The 22994-nt window shown below is 40.5% G+C and overlaps 1 protein-coding gene across 1 annotated transcript in view; it reads left to right on the forward strand.

The window, feature by feature from the left end:
* grik4 (glutamate receptor, ionotropic, kainate 4) overlaps positions 1-22994 on the forward strand; it is a 240088-nt gene that overhangs the window by 173604 nt on the left and 43490 nt on the right. Inside the window, exons 9-10 of the mRNA XM_044032697.1 lie at positions 17912-18073; positions 22181-22333. Of these exons, the coding sequence (XP_043888632.1) occupies positions 17912-18073; positions 22181-22333 (315 nt within the window). The remainder of the gene's footprint in view (positions 1-17911; positions 18074-22180; positions 22334-22994) is intronic.

A 22994-nucleotide genomic window follows, 5' to 3' on the forward strand; every position in this document is an offset into this window, starting at 1 on the left:
TTTTATTGAGGAAAAAACACCAGATTTTGCATGTTAAATTTGAAATTTGAACAGTATAAAACATATTTAAAATCAAGGGAAATCACCGTAATAACCACACAAACCATCACGTAATTACAGTAATGCACAGTGCGATGCGCTCAGTGTTAAAGGGTTAAGACCAACATATCTTACACCTCTTAAATGCTTTAGTGGCTATATAGATAAATGGTAAGACTCTTATTTATTTTTAATCTAGTGTTTTACATATTTATACATATGAGCTGATGCGCCGACATTATTGATGAAGACTGTGTGCGGAACATTAAGAGAGCCACTGTAGTTGTCTCAGCACATCCCCGCTGGACATAGAAGGTATTTACCTCTAATTTAAGACTAATGGGGTTTGGGTGCATAAAGGCCAGAGGGTACGTGAGAGTTATTGTCGGATCATAAAGATAGCAGAAAATGTGATGCTATGGTAAACTTTGCAGATAGCAGGTCCCTAATGGAAATTAACGAGGTTTGAAACACTTTGCTCTAATAGCGCTGTGGAGAGGATTCATATCAAGCTGATTTATGACTCATTAAGAGTGGGCTGTTGCTATCTTTGTGTTTTCCTCCACAGCTCTTGACAGTCACTTCTCTCACTGCAGCGATATATATTTTTTTTCCCTTTTCACCTGTTCTTTAACCAGCTTGTCTTTCCCTTGCGTCTGTACCTTAAAAAAGCTCCATCATCGCTCTCCACTGGTGTTGCTGTGCACGTCTCCTTTGAAGGACATTGCACACAACACAAAGATTCATGGTAGACAGTCGATGACCCCTTATCTGCTCTCCTGCTGCCGTTAACTCAAATGTTTTCTAAAATGTAGTCACATCAGTGATAGTAAATGGTATTATTAAAGCCTGGGACATAATGTAGAAGCTGTGAGTGGAAAAATAGAAGAGCTGCTGTTCTCCTCAGTTGTTATAGTAAGTGATTCATCCAATTTATAGTGTTTTTAAATGGCTGTGCTTTCTTTGTGCCCAATGCTCACCACACACACATATGCATAACAACAGCAAAATACAAAAGATAAGATAGTGGGTAGTTTTCTATTATGTTCCTTCACAGTTCAGTTCATCGTTCCACCGTTTCCTGAACTCACCGTGATAGCGTGTTCCTGACAATGGATTGCTCTCTCGTTCTTTCACTACAGTGGCATTTCACGAGGCGATCTTGTGCCGACGAATGACCGCAACACTTTTGTCCATTTTGTTCAAACACTGAGAACATGTAGTGCTTAAGCATGACAGTATGTGATGTTCTCACAGGGCAGTGAACAGGAAAGGTATGTGGAGAAGAGTGTACGGTGAACGTGTGACTTTCAGTTCTCTCCACTTTCTTTTCCAGGTTATTTTCTCGCTATATATCTGTCAGGTCACAGAACTGTCAAAGAGAAATGTGCAAATGATTCATTAAACAAAATGTATTTTTCTTAGGTTGTGTGGGTACACTCGCAGTGATCAGAAAGTTCAGTTTACTTCAGTTTACTTTAGTTTAGTAGGATCCCCTAATTAGCCATTACCTGGGACAACAGCTACTCTTTAGATGAAACAATAAATCCACATACAACAACAGCAAGACAATAGTCTGATGAATATACTGTGTTTTATCATTACCACTGGATAATGCGGCGTAATTGGATGAATTTTAAGGTCAAATGTGCGGCGACAAAAAGCTATATTTGCACTCACAGATTTCTCACAGTCCCTTTCTCCTCCAAAGACTACAACTAAACTGCCAGAGGTGCATGGATTGGGGGGCAGCCCATGGCCGAACGGAGAGGGAAATGTAACTGGAGAATTGCTTAACCAAGGTTTGAATCCCAGGTGAAGGGCTGTGGTTCCTCTGAGCAAGGTACCCAATCACCGCTGCTGCCCATTGATTGGGTTAATTGGACACTCTCAATTGACCCCAGCCATGAGGGTGCACAACTAGTGCTGGTCTCAAACCCGGATAAATGAGACGGTTCCGTCAGGAAGGCCATCTGACATAAAAAAAAAACTCTGCCAAATTAAATATGCGGATCACTGAAAAAGCATGTGAGCCGATCTGGCAACCCCTCGAGAGGGAGAAGCCTTAAAATAAAAAAAAAAGCTTGTGTTCATCAGCCTCCCTTTCTTCTCTTCTGCTTATTTCCTGTTCTTGCACAGCCCCTCCATTTATTCAGGCATTTATTTCCATGGAGTCTTTCTGCATTTGATAACGCACAGGCCAAAGTTGATATAGCTTGTTCTGTGGTTGTTTCATTATCTTGTTTTTGTGTAAATCACAAGTCTTGGATACATCTCTGGCTGTGATCACAGGTGTATTTACTTTTGAACTCAGAATGTATTTTGGAATCCATGTATTCAATGATCACATCACACTGTTCTCAGTTTTGCTTTATGCTCTAACTTATCTTGTAGTGGACGACATCCGCCTGACATCTATACCTCACATTAACTGCAGCCTCCTCCTTGTTTCAAAAACGTTGCCTCTGAGCATAATCCGGTTTGTGCTTATGTTTCATACAAAGTGGATTTGCTCGGGCAGTTTAGATTAATGAGAGATTGTGTGGAGTTACAGAGGCCAGTGAAGCAGAGGCTTGTCTTGACATGACGTCATGACTTTGTGGCTGTAAACCTGTTCGCTGAATGTAAAGGCTGACCAGAACACCAAAGACAGTCCAGGTTGGACAAGACAACATAATACAATGACATTATTAACATCAACAATAATACAAAACGTAAAAAAAAAACAAAAAAACAATACAAATACAAAAAAACACATTAAAAAAAGGTAATCGAGCCAGCTATATCAGTTTGAAGTTAAGCAGAATGAGTGTGTGAGTGTGTGTGTATGTTCGTTCCTGAGGTCCCAGGGTCCACCGTGTCTGAACCCACAGTGTCCCAGGACATAGTCCCTCCAAGCCCCCAGTGGTGACCTACACCAAACACCACCAGGGCAACATGACCGTTCCTACCCCACTCCGCATCTTAGAGCACAGCCTCCAAGATGCTGGTAGACCTTGTGTCCAGGTCCCCCCATGGCACCAGACTCAGAACTGTGGTCCCACCCAGTGAGGACACAGGCGCCCATCTACAACATGTAATATATTAGTGGTACCCAGATTCATTTGAAATCGGCCAATTGGTTTACTATAGAACAAGATATTTTCTCCATGGAGATATGGTAAAGTTTCTATATCAGATTATTTTAGATATTCAATTTATGAGGATAGTTTTTCTTGGCAACGCTCAGGCTGGCGAGGAGCATGCGTGGTTTCTTTGGTTCCATATTTACTCCAGTTAAATCACCTAGTGTGCACAGTGCGGGGGAAGCGGCATGGAGCATGAATCTGAATTCTGCTGTCATTTATTTCTTCATTTACTAGAAAGAATGGGTAAGAGCATGCAAATAAATCATGTTTACGTCACCTTACATCACATAGTGTATCATCAAACACTGTTAACTTGTATGTAGAATTTGAAACTATCTTGATGTGTTGCATGAAAGTTTTCACACTCGAGTGAGATGGTAAGGAGTTAAAGAAGATTCAGCAAATATAAAATGAAGTTTAGAAGTCATGTAGTGAAACATGTGGTTTTCTACCACTATTCACTTACCAGCAGTGGATCAAAAGACACATTTTCTTTTACCAAAAAAAGCCCAAATATGTTATAGATGAAATATTCTGCTGACACAATCTCAAATCCAGAACTTTGAGTAAAAATTGCCCAAGTTTGAATAATTTCATGTCTCTGATTCTCCTCGTCTCTGTCTCTTACCCAACTTTCCTGGCCAAATAAAGTGAACTCCAATGGTTTAAGAAACAGTTTAAAGAAGCAAATATATTTACTGTCAAAAGTGACTTCCATCGTACGCTCATAAGTAATTTACACAGCATTATCAAGAGTAATGATCAATGCATGAGTTTCTTAAAAGGCCAACTTCACTTTGCAGGTACTGACATTAGATGGTGTCGATATGATTCAATCATGAATCACAATAAACTTAACGTCTTCCTGGATGCCACAATTAGATTACAAATCTAAAGTCTAATTAACATTATTTTTCCCTAAATTTTCCAACCTTTGTCCATCTGCTCTCTTCTCTGACTAGTTGTCCCTTGTTTCCGTCTGTTTTCTCCAAACACCGTGTGTCTCCCCCCTCTGCTGACACTTCATTTATCTGTGTTTCTTGACATCTCTGACTAATGATCTGCCACACTGCTCCCCTGCCTAATCTGTTTCACCTGAATCATCTCGAGACGCTCATCAACGTCCTCATGTGCAGCCACCCGTCTCGAGTAAAGGTTTTTTTCATGCCCATTTTGGATTAAACTGCATTCAGTCTTCATCTCTGTTTTATTTTTATTTTTTTTTCTGGAGTTATGCATTGATCTTATTAAATGGGTTCCAAAATGTATGGAAGGAAGAGGAAGCAAAGGGACTCCCTCCCTCCCGCCGTTATTAAATTGAATCATTGCACTGCATTGTAGTGAATGTGGTCTTTCATATTGTGTATATTTATTACATTCTCTCAAACACAGCTCCATGTAATTTATGGTTGTTTATTTATTAGTTTTAATGGCAACAGCTCATTTATTACTAACGTCTCTGTGGAGTGTGAAAAAGTGACCATTTATTGACCATAATTAGAGCTAATGATATTTAGCGGACAGTGCCTGGGGTAAAGAAAGATTTATTTTTGCCCTGTATCTAAAAGCCATACGATTCAGATTGTTGCCTCTTATAATGGTCTCTGAAACCTGCAATATGTTCCCCGCTACATTAACTCTGCTGTGATTTCCAAGGCATTGGTCCTTGGTAATGTAATGTGTAATCTAGATACAAGTATTCCCTGTAGCTGGCAGTGCTGATCAGAATTAAACACACAGGCACAAAACATCACTCAGATATTATCATTTCTCATTTCTTTAAGCTGTGATAAAGCTCTTAGCCCTGGTTTATTTTCTTCTCACCCATTAAGTCCGCTTAATACTCGCTGAAAATATCCCGGGCTTTAATTGTAAGATCTAATAGAAATCTAGGTCCTTGGGTAGCAGTGGGAGGAGAGATTAAAACAAAAACACACCTCATAGGAGAGGAACGTGAGTAGCCAAAGTCCAGCATCGTCCTCATCCTTAATCTAATCTAACACACAGGCTCACAGGAGAGAGAGAGACACTCGGTACATACACATTTCTGATGGAAACAAACGCACTCATATTTGCTGCAACAAATGCTCTTGGCCCCCACTTCACAGCTCCCATATAAGTGATTTGTATCCTGTGATCCAAGCTACTCAGAAGGCTTGAATAAATCACATCTGGTTGCCAGTGACTCACGATATGATGACAGGATGCCTCATGTCATTTGAAGGTTAGGTGAGCACGGGATTGGGCCTAGCAGCATCTTGCGTGGCACACCTTGTGATGTCATTTTGTGTCTTGATGAAAACATGCAGGCTTATTTTGTCTCACACACACACACACAAACATCAGGGCTCTTGAGTGCTGGTTTCCCATACATTGATCAATGCGTAGCGACAGAATTAGCACTGATTGCCACAAATTGATTAGTTCTCTTTTCCCCTCCAGCACGATTAAAAAACACAATGTATCCTTCCTTCCGTCAAGTCACACACACACACTAACAGCTGATTTGCGTCTCCACCCAAAGCGTGTGCTGCCCATATCAAACAATAATGCAAAGTACGATGCTCATGGTATTTTGTGTGCAAGCGTGGGTGAGGACCCCATTACACACGTAGTATAGTAGTATTCATTATATAGTATAGTATTTCCACCAGTTAGTCAGAATTGAAGAAGCTTGTTGTCCAGTCCAGTCCCCTACAGACAACCACAGAAGATGACTATGACCAGCATATCTAAGGACCTTCACAGACAGCAGAGAAGTTTCATGGTTTCAACAATAATATCTCTGCGTGTTTGCGTGTACCCAGCTAAAATTTTTTGGTTCCCTGAATGCTGCACATTCGGTTCCCATAACGTTACTTTGTCACAACCTTCATACAACCTTTAGAGAACGTTCTCTTTTGGTTCTCTTTTGACAACAATGTACACACACTCTATACTCTTTATCCCCACCTTGTTCTTGTTCACAGTCCTTAACATGTCTAGGAATGTATTCAGTAAATGGCAAAAAAAACTTAAAATTGTGAAATTGTCAACAATTTCAGTACTTTGTGTGCTGGTGCACCTCAATGAAAAAGTTAGAAGCACCAGCGCAACCAATGCTAAAGTCAACAACAATACGCTCACACAAAACAATCCAAAACACGCTTTTTAGCAGAGACGTGTTATCCCTCTCTGCTAAGCAGGGGCCTTCAGCTCAAAACACACACACACACTCACTCACTCACTCACAAACACACTCTCTTTCTCTCCTCTGCCTGTTTGTTTTGTTCTTCATGTTCCATTTCCCCTCCACACACCCATGGTTTCCCTTGTCACTGCAGTCATTGTCATGCATCCACGCCACAAGAGCTGCCAGCACCTCTCTCTCGCTCTCTGTCTCTGTCTCTCTCTCTCTCTCTCTCTCTCTCTGTCTCTCTCTCTCTCTTATACTTCCACACACAAACACCAGAATGATGAGAGTCAAATAAATCATCTTGTGTAAGTGCTTACCCACACAACATCCCATCTGTCCCAGTTGAACATGTAAACATTTTTAACATCTCAACCAACTTATCGACCTCCCTTTTTGTCAGCTTTTTGGAAATGAGCCATGTATGTTTCCTGTCTGCTATCATAATCTAGCATAAGAGAAGCAGGCTGCATGTTGGATTAAAAACCACCCTGCATCTTTCTTTATTGATATTAGTCAGAGTTGATTGACATGTTGATATAAAAGTGTGATGAGGAGAGTTGGCGTTGTTGAAGCTTAGACACTGACCGTTTGTTTTAGGCCCATGGGGATTCTGGCCTGACATGCTTCACACGTGTAATTATTTCTCCCAGCACTGTCAAGAGTTGAAATATGTTTATCACCGTGCTACAGATGAACAGATGGGATGCATGCTCTCCTTTCCTGACCTGCACACACATCATTTTATGATTTACTCTCTGCATGTTGTTTAAAATATTGTGTTTTCCTTCTCTAATCTCGTAGAGGTTGCTTCGCCCTCTGTCACTCGGTGTTTGCCCGCCCTTGTCCTTTTCACCTGTCAAAACCTTCGTCCCTCCTATCTGGGTGTGCCTGTCTGAGGTATATATGAATTTAATTTCAAAGGTTTATTATTCCGGTAAAAACTTCTTCTTTCATATCTGTGAATGTAAATGAAGAGGGACTATTCCTATATATATAAAAAAAGAGAAAAACAAATCACTTCCCATCAACCTTGCCCTCCATCTCCTCTGTGCACTGTGGTACACAAGATTTATAATCCCCCTAAAAAAAACGTACTGTCAGTCAACCTGCTTTAGCGGGCAACCACTGTGACAGTGGAAATGGTTGGGATTTAATTAATTCCCCTCCACAGCTTATGTAAAGTTCATATTTCCCTGTTTAGTGTGAATATGAGACTTAATCAACTGAGTAATAGAAAAGGTAATGGACTACGTGAATGGTGACAACAGGGAGCTACATTCAGTATGTGATGATTATGACACAACAAGTCAGCTCGCTGCTGATTTGTAATGCAAGATGGGAACTTGATTCGTGATCGATCCCTTTTATTGTGTTATTATTGTTGTTGTGTAGAGAGCAGTATTAACACTGACACAACTCGACTTCAGATTTATCTGAGGCTGTAATTTATGATTTGCCACTACACACGTTTGCCTTGAGGTTAGTTTCTTAGTTCGGTCGTTGCAAATTCATTTTACGAACAACTTCAGCTTCTGTAAGTTGTAATAAATTACTGATACGGTTCTATCTGTCATATTCATACGTGATTATTAATTGATGCAGCTTGTTAACACCGGTCTGGTCTGTGGAATGGGTTTGTATTTTCAGCTCGACAGACGAGGCAGGCCTCATTGAGCTTTAATTGCATTCCACATAGTGATGGTGTTTACTTTGTGTGTTGCTCACGTAATTATATAATTGGCACGACATCCAGGTAAATTTGACTTCACTTTGTTTTATTACTCAGCAGAGGAGTGATGCGGTATTCACGCTGTGACTGAAAAGACAATGGATACTGTTTTTTCCTCTTTAAATGTATAATCTAATTCACTATCACAGTCTTTCTCACTTCAGGTAAAAAACAATAAAAGCCCAAGCTACCCAATCAGTGACATTGTGGCCGTGTGCATCAGGTCAGTTGATGCATAACTCTAAATGTAGCTTTGCACTCGTAAAGGTCAGTGCCCCTCTGGTGGCCTGGTCCTTCACGCTGTCTCTCTGCAAAATTAAATATTCAATAAAGTCATTAAGGAAAAGATAGAGGCTGCAAACAGTCTGTGCTGCTGTGTATTGTTGCGGAGAAAATGTCATTAAAAAAAAAAAAGATAAGAATAACATTTAGTGGATGGCTATAGCTGACGCTGTGCTTCGGTAGCCAAGTTTGTGCATCCATTTTAGAAAAGATGGATTGCATATTTCTGGATTTTGAATGTTAAAGAAAACCGAATCTGCACGGTTCATCAAAAGTCAAATCTAGAAACTCTGGCCCCTCCATCACGACTACGACATGCTTCATTGATGTTCCCAATCAGCTCATTATGCTCCATATGAGACTGGACAGACAATTAACAAACGTGTCACGTCCTAATAATTGATGTATTTCCCTGTTTTGAAGTCTGTCTTTATTATCAAAACATCATCAGCCCATCGGGAGCTCACATGCCTCGCAGTTATGATGCATTATTACTCTTTTTGTAGTGTGTATGTGGTCAGCTTTTCATCTCTGATTAAACTACTACTAAATTGAATGAAACGGTACACACAGAGATCTCCTCGTACGCCTCTGAAAAAGGGAAACATTTTTTAAGTATTTTGCTCCGACACCATTTCCTCGTGAAGAATGATGCATCGACGTTCATATCAATATTAACGACTTCAAGGGCATTCATTGTTTTATGGCTAACTTTGAGGGTTAACAGTTTGGGGGCATGAGTTGTTCTGTTCGTGTATAAAAAATGTAAAATTGATTAGGTTTCATAAAACAAAAGTGTGAGAGTGGAAGTATTCCGGTTTTTAAAGAGCAGTAACAGGAAGTTTTAACCAGGAAGTCGCTGAATATTTGTGTGAAAGAAAATAAACAATTTAGGGGAGTGTTCCTCCTCTCTACTCGGGTTCTTGTGTGTGTGAGAAGTTCTGTCATATTGATTACTCTGTGTTAGCCCTATTACCGCCAGCTCTCCCTCTGAGCCCCATGTCTGGATGACTCAGTGTTGACAATTGTATTACAGCCAATTATCTTCTAAATCCCATGGCTTACTGCAGGGTCTTATTTGGAGAGTTGAAATTGCCCGCTGACTTCATACCTGACATCCTCTCGATGCTCGATAACTTTCATTCATGCCTTAGGACCACTGCCTTCCTTTTACCTCCTCTCCTCTTGCTTACCTACTTTCTTTCGACATCTTTCTTTTTTCCCGTATTTGCCTCTCTCAGACCTGCCTTGTACTCTGTACAGTAACGAGCTCCAAACCCGCGAGCAGAACTTTTACCTCAAGTCTAGATTTGTTTTCCTTTTCACACGTGATGTGAAATTCATCAAACTCCTTACATGTGACTTTGATTTGTGATCCTATTAAGTTTCACACTATCTGAACGTTTGCAAGAACGCAAATGCTGCTCATGAAGATGCTGTGATTTGATTTGCTAATTCATTGAAAGAAATGATTTACTTTATCATTTATGTTGCCATTCGTGAGTGACCTTCCTCTGCCTGATGCCATGCGGCCTTAACTTATCAGACCGTTGAATTCAAGAGTTTGTGTTCATGAGTTTTTTATGCACTGGCACTAACCATATGTTGATTTCAACATATGGTTAGTGCCAGTGCATATAAGTGCATGTTATAAGAGGAGCAGATGTCACAAATTGGCTGTTTTAATTAGCCTGATGGAGTTGTCATTTAAAAATGAAAGACATAATTATTATTATTATTATCTTTTTATATATATATCTGGTTACCACTTGACCTTGACAGAGAAATTAATCCAGTGTTAAACATACAGACAAACTGCTGATTACTGACCTCATGTCCAGTCAGGATTAATGGAGGACAACCGGTTTGGTTTCAGGCACATTTGTCATATAATAGTATTCCGTAATTAGCCATTTTAATACATTAAAACCTGAAGGATATGCCAAGCTACTAACACATATTATTTCTCACCACAAGAATTTGTAGGAAAACACTTAGATTACCTCCAAAATGAGGCAAATCAAGATAAAGAGGAAATTAGAGAAAAGCTAATTAACACAGTAAATCAAGTGCGCTTAAAGGATTTTAAAAAGGCATCCATATTGATTGCCACGTTGGACAGAAAGCAGCTACAAAGGATTTGAAAGATGTCTTCAACTAAAGACCGGGAATTCATTAAAAAGACATTGGGCTGCTGAGGAGCTGGAATCAGCATCTCAGAACAAAACTCACTCATCTTCTACGGCTTTATCCTCCACAGGAGGGTCGTGAGCAGCACTGGTGCCAATCTCAGCTGACATATAGTGAAAGGCAAACTCCATGCAGAAAGACCCTTGTTCCGACCGGGTCACGGACCCCAGGTCTTCTTGCTGCAAAGGCAGGGGTGCGAACCACTACACCAACCATGTGGCCCCAGAAATAATGATCTAGTTGATGAACTAATTGATGGCATTTCCCATTTCCCTTCATGGTTTCAGAAAGGTGTTCACTACAGTAGTCATTGGGATCGCGAAGGGCAGTGAAAGCAGCCCATAAACACCCAAACAGAAAATAGAAAATAGAAAATTGGGTTTTTCCTCTCATTATTGTCACAGCCTGTGAGAGAAAATGTATTTTTCTTTTTTCAAAATGGGTGAAAATGGACGTGTCCTCTAAGGTGTCATGTTTACGTCACTCCCAATCAGAAGAGGAGGCATCTCACTTTCACAGGAAGGGACTAAAGTTGACACACATCTAACGCAGATGACGTGTTTCTGTGTTTTTTTTATACATATATACATATATGTACATATATGTATATATGTGTATGAATATATCTATATCACTATTAAAGTAAACAAAAAAAATAACACAATAAACAAAATAAATCAGAAACGGTATCATCCTCTGAGAGACTGAAAAACACACTGTTGTTATCAATTCACCAACTCCAGAGCTGAGGCAGCAGGACTTAAATCACCATAGCAATTCTGTATAGATCAAATGTGTTTCAGTTTGTTGTGACCAGGGAACATGAAGTCCTGAGAGCTGCTTTCTCTTTCTCTCTCTCTCTCTCTCTCTCTCGCTCACACTGAATGTGTAGAACTACAGTAACAAAGAAGCACAGGCGTGTAATGTTAAACGATAACAAATAATAAAACATGAACAAACATGAGCATTCAGAGCCACTCAGACATTTCCTCCTGATGTTCTCTTTGTGCTCCTTTGAACAGAAGGGAGTACATTTAGTTGCAAAGCTGAGGGGTTACTTGGTCTTGATGAGAAACAGTCAGGTGATCGATTTGAAAACAGTCAGGGCTTCACTGAGATGAGCAGCGTTTAGATGGAGTCTTATCTCGATTATCTGCTGCGTCTCCCTCTGTGTGTGTTTTTTTTTTTTTTTAGAGGTCCACAAACCTTTTTCTCATTCCCAGCAAAAATGCAAAGCTTTTTAATTAAAAGAAGCATTCATACGTAATTTTAAAATATCTTTTTTTTTTTTTACTTTGAAGGCTCTCCCTCTTTGAAATTTGATTTTCCATTTTTGCTTTCAGGGGTTACGTTATTTTTTTTATTTTTTTTTTGAATCCTGCTGGGATTTAAATGAATAGCTTCTCTGGAAAAGATGGACTATTTCAGATTCCAACCATATGCTAGTGACTGCAATATTCATGATGTTTTTGGCCTCCGCTAGCCTATGACTTATTCTGGGCTTATGGTTTCTGCCTCACAAATAGGCTGTTACTGTTGTAGGTCGGACTTAATTCTATGAATAATGGAATAAAATTGGTAATTTGTTTCCAACACTCTGCAGGAATGCCGCCAGATTGTTTTGATGTATGTGGCCATTAAAAGCTTTGAAACAAATCCCATGTATCAACCCCAGCGTGCTGCACTAAGGTATACGGCATGTTAATTGCATGGACATTTCACAGCAAATGAAAATGAGCTGGCTGCTGGGAAGTGACAAGTTAGTGACGTGCACAAGAGGGATGACTTCAGTTCAGTGTGTGCATAGAGACAGCAGTTGATTATTGTTTTGACTTCCCTGCACATAGAATACAGAAAACCATTTATCCAGTTTGGTTATTACAGCCCAGGCTCATAACAAGTGAGTAGAAAAGACATTTGGTAACATTCACTCTCTTCTCCTCCTCCTCTATTCCCATCCCACGCTCACTGAGAACTGTGTAATTAAAAGGCTGCGGGAGGCTTTAGAGCTCAGTCTGAATTTGTGTGGCAATTGATACAAGCATGAAATGACTTATTGCCAAAAATATTGCATGAACAGACTAGCTATTAGAGAACAATCATCGTGTGACCAGAGACAGATCTCATTGCAGAGCAAAGACTGGACTTGCAGTGTTTCATCATGCTATGCTTTTCCCCCACTCTAAGAGGAGGGACTTCATCAATTAGTATTTTATTATCAGGAAAATCAATATGCAATTTGCCGAAATGTTACCCTGTCAAAGGCTACTGGAGCTATTTGCTCTTTCACAACACTGCTATGAGAGATTAAAGCTGGAGTTGATGTTTCTTTTATTCTCTATTCTATTCTGTCTTCATGTGGTGCACAATCTGAGGATTCAAACGTACTGTTTGTCCCCATAAAGCTGCACTTTATGTAACAAATAACTACACAACCCGTGCTGCACAGGTCACTCATACCGCAGTGATAACCCCACATCGGCGTCACATGCACAGAGCTTCTTTAGTGTCTTTGTGAACTCGTTGTTTGGTTGCATCTCAGTGCTCGCGTCATCCGTCTACCCCAGCAGCAGTAAATCGTCTGATAAACCGCTCCGCTACACGCCTGCCGTCAAATCATAGAACGACAGGCTGGTGAGAATAGCAGAGTATTTACACGTTGTCAAATACAGAGACACAACGTAAATCGAGACACTTTCTCCAAGCAAGAAACAGATGCAAACATGGCGTTCGTTAACAAATAGATCCAAATGAATTCAAATGAAATCAATTACTCTGCCATATTACGTACATGACACTTTACTTGCTAGTATCACAACAATGTATAAGGTCATTTTGTGTCACTTTCATGTTAAGTTTGTTTCTTTGCTCCCAAGTGGCAAGAACCAATTGCAGTTGCTTAAATTTCTGTTTAGGATCATTATGAGCAGAAAAAAGAGTATTTACTTGTGAAATGATCCTTATGAATTAAATGAGTATTTAAGTTATGCAAATCCTTTTTGCCCGCGAGTCATTCAGTGTGCAACTCCAATGTATTATGGCCCGTTTTACAGCGGTGTTGCTCAGTGTGGCTCTTAACTTAACAAGGTACATAAAACAATCACAGCACGAGTGTGACATGACAGTGTGACATTATCATTCTAATACATTCCCTGCATTGCACGTGTCCCGGAGCTTACTACAGGGAGGACAGAGGACACGGATTTCTCACTGAGCAGTTGTCTTGAATGTCCAGCAGTTGCTTGAGGCAACATTGGCTGTAGAGCCTGCGCTGCCAGTCACTCTGTCAAAACCACTGCTGATATTTGTCTACTGCATACATGGATTCATATCAGGCTCACCTCGTGTGAGAATGGATCACGGCAATGTTTTTGCAAGCTTTTTTTAGGATAGCTAACTTCTTAGCATATTTATCAGGGCTGTCAAAGTTAACGCGTTAATTTTGACAGCCGAGATTAACGCGATAAAACAGTCAATAGCCTGCAGTCAGTCGGATAAGAGAGACTGAGAGATGGTAGCCGAAGATGCAGAGAGGTGAGGGATTGTTGGGCGGAAGGTTTCATTTGAAGAAGCTGAGCGACGGAGCCCCCTGCCATCGTGCGGCAAACGCCGGGTAAAACTGACGATGAGCCGCTGTTGGAGGTGCAGCACGAATATCAGTTGAATATCCAACTGGAAACTATCCATCCAGCCATCTTCTACCCTTTATCCTCGATGTGGTGCTGCTGCTGTGCCAATCTCAGCTAATTTCACTGGTGCTTTGCTTCCGGTTTAAGTCCAATCAGTGACGGCATTTGTTTGCCTACCTTTTCCATTGCAGTTAATGGCGTTGTGTTTTCTGCTTTTGGCGTGGTGATTTGCACTTCAGGGCCACCGTATGGATGGCAGTCTACCATGTTGGTTATTTGAAAAATGACCTGGTTGGCACTTGTATGGGCCTGAGTCTGTTTGAAACCACACAGTTCTATATGGTATGTGTAGTTCTTAAACAATGGTGTCTGAAATGCACACTGTCTGATTACTCAGTAATTAAGTCATTAGAAGCTTTCAATTGGGATTAATCTTTATTAACGTATTTCAGAATGTGAGATTCATTTGTTAATTTTTTTTTTTAATCTATTGACAGCCATAATATTTATGTACTTCAGTCATCTTATTTGTGTCTGGTGCCTGGTGTCCCTCTCCCCTCCACTACATATGGGTGTGATGTAGTTGCCGTGCTGTCACTGTGATGTGTGGTTGAGTTTACGTGACGCCATGCGATGTGGTCGCGTCTCACGATACCCTGGTGTTTCCAAGTTGCCGAACCAAATTGAAGACACTGTCCCCCCGGCATCCGTGACAAGTTGGCACTGATATATTAGTCTCTCTGCTTGTAGAACCGACTGAGTTGCTGTTTTAAAGAATAAAGCATTCGACAATGTGAGAGTGATAAATACAATTCTCTGTTGGGACGCCACGTCTCAGTGTTGCTGTGGGGCACGCAAACCAAGCGTTTCCTGGCGACTCCGTTAGATGGCATCTCCAGGTGACAGGCAGTGTCTGGAGCCTCTGTCCCGCTGCTTTTTAAGCTTTTAGTTCTGTCAAATAATTTCTCACCTTCTTCTCTCTCCATTGATTTGACTTTTTGAATCTCTCTCTCTCTCTCTCTCTCCACCCTCCACCCTTTTGCTCCTTCATTGGTTTCTCCACTGCTGAGTAGACAACTGTCCTCTGGTTAAACACTGTCCATTTCACACCCCTTTTATTTATATGCAAGAGGGCATAGTGCTCACGTGCAGGGATTTAGTCTGTGCTTGCATCTGATAGTGATTCTGTGGATTTATTTTTTCTGTGTGTGATCATGTGAACGTGCGTGCGTTGGCATCATAAATGCAGCACAATAGGTTTCTGCAGACATAGCTAGAGGATATTTTGGTGACCTTGGTCTTCAGTGAGAATATGTGAGTATACGCATGCATTGCTCATCTATAGGGATTCCAATTCCCGTTTGTGTGTGTTTGTGTGTGCGCGTACAACAGTCTTTGTGCTTGCACATGCCTGCGCAGGTACATAAATACATACAGGCACCTTTGAGGGTTGTGCTTAATGATAGGTTTGTTTGCACAGATGATCTATAGAATATGCTTAGCCAGTAATTATATAGTCCATCCCGAAAGGCTTAGGAGGCATAGTTTAAGATACAAGAGCATAGAAAAGTAAATGTGTTTATGTAATTCACGTGAAACAGTGTCGTTATAGCCTCCTTCTTTGTTTTACTCTTCTGATTAAAAACGATTAAAACATGAGATAAAACTCACCAGGGCTGGTGTGTTCATGGTCACACTTTTCAAACTGTTTGTATTCAAAATCAAAACGCCGCCAAATAAAGCGTGATGGTTGAAAATGCAGTACGATAGTTATAAAGAACAGACAGACCTCCTCTTTAATGAGACCAATCAGAGCATTTTCCTCCTCAGCAAGAGAAGTTGCGGAGCAGCTCGCAGCCCCTCAGACTTCACTGCCTTGGTCTCTTGTTATTTGACTCTTTAATTCTTGAAAGTGTGATTCACTTTGTGGTAAATCTACTTTTGTCTACAGTATTTTTGTTTCTGCCTGGTCTGTGATGTAAAAACAACTGGTTAGGCTTTATTTCTGTGAAACTATGTGCATGTGCAAAAGCCCTTTGACTGTGGTGCACTGCAAACTAATCTGAAAGCCCTCAACTCGCAGTTGAAGTCTTGTAGAAGATGGTTTTTGTTTGGGAGATACACAGCTCTTAGGTACAAAGTAGTTATATCATATGAATGTGCACCTTACTGCTATATTCCTGTGTGTTTGTGCTGCTGCTGCCCAGGTCAGATATCACTCATATATCATATATCTGCGTAACCGTCGCTTCTAATGTCCGTGACAATCATCTTGTGTTGACCTCTTGTGCTCGGTGTTATGAGATGCTTTTAATTTAATGAAGCTGTTTGTCTGCAACATGCATTATCGTTGTTCTGCTGAATGCCGGCGAAGCTTAACATCGGAGTTTCCAGGTTTCTGAGAGGATGGCACTGGACCTAATAAGCCTCCCACTCAAAGTCAATTTCCACCGCCGCTCATCCTGCCCTGCTTCGCTCTGAGTCTATATCAGGGCCAGTCAACGTCTCATGCTTGGTTTCCTCTTGCTTTTTCTACCGGCTTATCAGTTATTTCACTCACTGACCTATTCAGCCTTTTTGCATGACTTGCCATTATCTGATCACCGCTCATCTTTCATCTTGGAGATGAAAAAGACAAATTTATACCTGACATTATTTCATTTTTAATTTTTCTGTTGCAACACTAGACCTCATATGCTTTAATATCCCCGGGGGCCAGTCGAGATTTTGACTCATCTTACGACTACTTTGGAAGCTCCGTACTTCAGTGCAGTCGGTTGGCAGGATGTGTAGAGACGCATGTTGTGCTCAGGCATTTGGCAGCTTTGATCATTGTTTTTAATTTAAAGTGTTTTTAAAGTGACTTGTATTTGCACGCACATCTAGCTCTCTTTCCACTTCATTGTGAATAAGCACATTCCACTTTCACTCGCCAAATCTTTCCTCCCACATCACATATTTTTTTTGAATCTCCCCTTTGCCACTCACCGCTCTCATCTTCAGACTCACTTGGCCTTGGTAACAGACAGAGGCAGTCTTGGTCTGTCATAACCCTCATGGCACAACAGTCTGCCACCTGAGGAGGGGGGTGAGAGCCTGGGTTCTGACACATCTATTAACCTTGAGGAGATGTCTGTCCTCCATCACACTCCTTTCTCTCCTTCTTGCTCATCTCTGTCTCCACCTGCCCCCCCTCAGCTTCTCCTCAGGTGAAGGAAACCTATATTGTCCCTTGAGCGAAAGAGAAAATAACAAATAAATGTATTTTTCACTCCTTCCAACTGGGAGCATTTCGATATATACCCTGCAGTTTTATTTAACTTTCTCAATCACCTGTTGCCTCAGTGTCCGTGTGTCGTCCCCGCTTCCTCACTCCTAACCTTCACGATTCGTACAATGACCTATGTGTCAGGAGATGCATAAAGAGAAGTGCTTGTATTTTGTGCAGTGATGCGTTAGTAAAATGAGGGAACGAACAAACTGTGGCAGCTTTCTCAATCAACTGGAATAACAGAAGTTAATAAAAACTAAGTGTGACAGATGAAATTGGATGTAAATGTGTCTGGTTAACATGTGCCCTTTTTTTTTTTTTACATTGACAGTAATTCAATATTGGATCTGACATTATTTAAATCAGATTATGACAGATCACAGCAGATTTGTCAACTCCAATCTAAGTCAGCTCCATTCACATAATAATCTCTTCTGTCTGTCTCTCGCTCTCATTTCGCCCCTGCAGGAATTCTCGTTACTACGACTAGACGACGTGGCGGACCAACGAGTCAACATAGTCGGTTTTTCAGTCTTCGATAAAACTCATCCCTTCTTCCAGGACTTTGTTCTCAGCCTCAACCGCTCCTGGCAAGAGAACTGTGACCATGCACCCTTCGCTGGCACCCCAGTTAGTGCACAAACCACACACACACAAACACAATCTCGCAAACACTGCAACGACAGCCCATGGGGAGAATGGATGGAATCCTGTTATTGTATTTTCTCACAAAGTTTAAACTATTTTTTTTTGCCTGTATACTGCTGCGTCTAAAACTTACCAACTAAAAACCCAGAAAAATAACTTGGAAACAGCATTTTCTTAAAAAAATACAAGCATGACATTTATCTGACTAACCACTGTTGCTGATGGCAGTTGTTGTTTCCCATTTTCAGAACTTGGCACCCCTAATTATTACATTTATAATGACCTTCACAAGCCCCTAAATCAGGCATGTCCAACGTACGGCTCGCGAGGCCAATCACGGCCCTCTGTCAGATTTCGTACTGCCCACAGCGCCAGTTTTATTATGTATTATTTGTGGCCAGAGAGGAAAAAATCGTCTTCATCCCATTAACTCAGCTGAGAAACCAGAGTCCCGGGTTTGCAACCAACCTGTGACAGATAGATCCTATCATGTTATCTGACCCCCGGTATGAAAGAAAGGAAAGACATTTTTATATTTGTTCACTCCTGCATGGCCTAGATTTTTGGTTACATTGCCAAATAAAAGTATTATCAAACTCTGCCTTTGTTTGTAACTTGTACTGTAAAAAAAAGAAAAAAAAGTCCCCCGGGAATCTTCACATTAACAAATCTGGCCCTCGCTAAAAAAAAAGCCCTGTAGCTCAACATTTACTTTACTGCACTGTGTGTGATTTTCTGTCAACCTCAAATCACCAAGCTAGCGTTTTTTTCCCCCCATTTCATTGAATTTCTTTATTTTTCTTGGACAGCATTGTTAGAAGAAGTACAATAAAACTGTAAAAAAATAAGACAGAAATCAATACATCTAAAGGATACCGTTGTCATCCTATTTTAAAACAAGAGATTTAATCCAGTCCCACTGAATGAAAATACTGGGCCTCGCTCAAGAACGTTGTGTGTTCTCATTATAAAACTCTCTTCTTCTTTTTTTTATGAGACAGCCTTATCTGAGTATTCTAAGTCAAAGTCAGCACATAAAGTGTCATAAATTACCGGCGTAAACACGACGACTGCCACCTATTTGTTAATGACTGCTTGTTTATTTGATGCAAACCTATAGACGTGCCATTAACCCTGTTCGAAGGCAAAGTACTCTCACCAATTATGCCTACCCAGAAGTACCACACATAAAAACACAACAGCATCCCAGAGTAACGAGGACCCCGCCCCTGATTAGATTGATTCCCTGCGCTCAGAGACCAATAAAGATGAGCGTATTATGTCTTAAACGTGTTCTATTCATTCATTCAGAAAATAGAATGCAATTGCTTGAAGAGCAGTTACATGATTCTCCAAGTCCCATTTATAGATTTGAGCTTATTGTAGCACTTTTTAACGGTTGTTTGTCTCTATATGTGTCCCTGTGATGGACTGGCGAACTGTCCAGGGTGTACGCCGCCTTTCGCCTTATGTCAGCTGGGATTGACACCAGCGTCCACCGCAACCCTCATGTGGAGCATGGATGTAATGGAAGCAAATGCAAAAAAAAAAACAACAACCACTATATATCATCATTAACCCTTTAACGCCTCAAAAATACTTTATTTTGCTTATTTTAACCATAAAAGAAAATGTGCTTTGGCCCATTTTTCCAGAATAACTTACACTATCTGGCACTTATTTACAATTCACTTTGTATTAAAACACTGGAATTGTACATGAACATCAGATGTAGTTACATTTGGAAATTGAACAGTATAAAATGTATTTAAAAACAGATTTAAAAAAAAAAGTGGAGTCTTTTTCCAAGTCCAGAAAACTGCATTTTTAACACTCTCTTTTCTCTGTAACAAAGACGCAAATTTGCGCGATTACGGTGATGCAAAGTGTCCGTGTGTCCTCTGTGATAGGCTCGGTGTTAAAGGGTTAACAGCCAGAAACAAAGGAAATTAAAGAAAGATATCAAATAAATGTACTTACTCAAGCATCGCCCGATCGCCCGCCTTTGTCTCACATGATCGGTGAACAGGTTAAGAATAGTGTGAACGCAGCAATAAGAAAAACATCTTCTCAGCAGGTCACTCGGATACATTTGAGCCTGCAGTGTTTACTACATGTGACTAATTAGCTAATCAGTAAGGAGAATAAAGGCTGATGATGGCAGAGTAAGAGAGGGACTAACTCTTTTAGACATGCACGTAGATAATATGCTGTCTTTTCATTACCAGTAATTAGGACAAGAGGAAATAGAAATGTCACGTTCTGCATTCGAGTGACCTCTTTACTTGTGCAGAGCCAAGGGTTTATTATGATACCGACTGATTTGTACAATTGAAAGAAGGTTGTGACATTTGACACTGACGCGTTCACAGGAGAAATATGTTCTACAGGTGATTAAATATTTTGCAATTGTGTGATGACATTATTGAATTCAGTGGTGTAACCACAGCGACACACAGATACTCCTCAGCTCCACCTGAGACTGAGAATATCACAAGTTACACAAGATGTGATCATGCTTGTGTTTGACAATATTAGAAAAAATTATATTTTTATAAAAACCAGACCTGAAACGGCGAGGGCAGTCGTCAGTGGCTTCAAAATAGAGCACAGCAGTGACAGAGGCAATGCTCTGCCAAGTGGAGATACTGTACTGTAACTTGATTTTTATGAAATGTCACTTTGCCATGTCAACAACATATCCACATGTGGATATGTGCCCTAAATTTGGATATGTCACCATAATTAGCCGATTATTATTTCATGTTTCACTCCAATTAGCATATTCTTTTGAATATGTCCACGCTCATTAGCAGACATGCTAATATCTTTCTCCTTGGATCGTCAAAATAAAATTTGAAGTACTGATAAAAGAAACTGTAGACATCTTAACCCTTAGAACACACTCTTTTTTCCATTACTGTTTAAACATACAGTATGTACAGAGTGTCTTATATCCTAACCTAGACAATCTGAAAAAATAATAATATAATAATAATTTACACCAAACATATAAACACACCTGAGCAGAAAAAGTGTTAAAAATCATGCGTCACAGTTCAAAGTTCACATTTATGAACAAAATTCAAAGAAAAACAGTATATTTTGTGACTTCTTTACAATTATTGCTACTTTATATCACTACCAAAAATATATATAAAATGAAGGCGTCGTGTTTTGCAAGTTTGCGTTAAACAGTTCCACAATATGTTGCAACATATAAGCATATGTATGAATCGCACATTAAAAGATAACATGCTGAGATAACAAGTAGTAGCAGAATATTACCAGAAAGTATTTTGTAACATGTTTCATTTGAGTTTTAATACAAAATTAGCAATTTGACATCTTTGAAGTCTTTATTCCAAATATTATAATCCTAAAATGGATTTGCTCGTGTTTAAAATGTGTTTGTGAGCTGTTTGCTCACCATATTGCTCTTAAAGTGCAATTGACTAATTATGTGCGCCAGCTGAAGGTTGTAATACATCACAGTTTTGCAGTTTAATGCCCTTTTGTAATTATCTTTGATCTCCAGAATTTATTATCGCGACCAAATTCCCCTCAGCCTTGTATCAATATCCATCAGACATCTCATCTCCACTTCCATTAGAGCAGTGAATCTCCAACTCTCTCCTACCTTCTAATATGAGGCATCATGCATTTTAATCAAATGTACATAGCAGGACGCGGTGGTGGTTGATGATGAGGCTGTTTGTACAGGAGAGATGAGACCAAACGCTGCCTCGCTGGCTGTTTTCTGGCCCTCACAGAGAGAGGCAGGCGGTAATTGGAATAGTCGGGGTGTGCCAGCTTCAGTGGGGATAAAAGGAGGAAGGACAGAGCCTCTCAGAGAGAGAGAGAGAGAGAGAAGGAGAGATGGTTTTCAACACTGTCAGCAGATCAGAGACTTTCTAATGATCTAATGGAATAATCTAACTGCCACTCCAGGGATGTGTTAACCCCTCACTGACCGCAAACCCCTTGCAGTTTGTGTACTTTGTGTTTTTGCAGCTTTACGTGCGTGCGTGTGCATGCACATGGATTTATAATATATTCACCTTCCTTCCTCTGCCTCTGCCATTGCAGCTCTCCTCTGCTCTGCTCTTTGATGCGGTGTACGCGGTGGTGGCAGCGGTCCAGGAGTTGAACCGCAGCCAGAACGTCGGTGCCACTCAGCTCTCCTGCAAGTCCTCCAAGATTTGGGAGCACGGCACCAGCCTCATGAATTACCTGAGGATGGTAGGATTGCCTCTGCTGGATGTGATCGAAACACATGACAGGAGATATGGCCCCTGTGACCTTCAAGGGATATTTCTGACACTTTGTGAAATGTGTTTTCAACACGGTGTAGCGACTGATCCAGTCTCTCTTTGAAAATGAGACCATGCGTGTGATTGAGACCACCTGCAAAAATATAGCTTAAATAAAATGATCTGCACTTCAAATATAGAGGAAACCGCGAGTGGTGTTCTTTTTATTTTAAGTAGTTTTGATCATTTTTTGTGAACGTGAAGTCATTCTCTTTTTAGAGGAACATATCCTGAATTAGATGAATGAGAAGATAACCAGTCATGTTGAGATCAACACTTTCTATGTGTTAACTGGTTACTCCACAGCGCCATGGTTCTCAAAGTGTGGTACGTGCACCACCAGTGGTACTTGGAGGAAAGTCATAAATACTGTTCTACTGTATGTACCAGCTGATAAATGAAATAATAATACATTAGCGTCACCTTATTGCTCACTCCATCTTAATCTAATGTCACTATACCAGTGTGCGAAGTAAGGAAGAGGAGGGCGATGAGAGAGATAATGATCTTATTGGGAATAAATCTGCCTCCTGCGAAGAGTCCGCAGCTGACTTTGCTCCACCCACGTTGGTGATAATGGCGTTTACTTC

The sequence above is a fragment of the Solea senegalensis genome, linkage group LG8 (genome assembly GCF_019176455.1).
Source record: "Solea senegalensis isolate Sse05_10M linkage group LG8, IFAPA_SoseM_1, whole genome shotgun sequence".
NCBI lineage: Eukaryota > Metazoa > Chordata > Actinopteri > Pleuronectiformes > Soleidae > Solea > Solea senegalensis.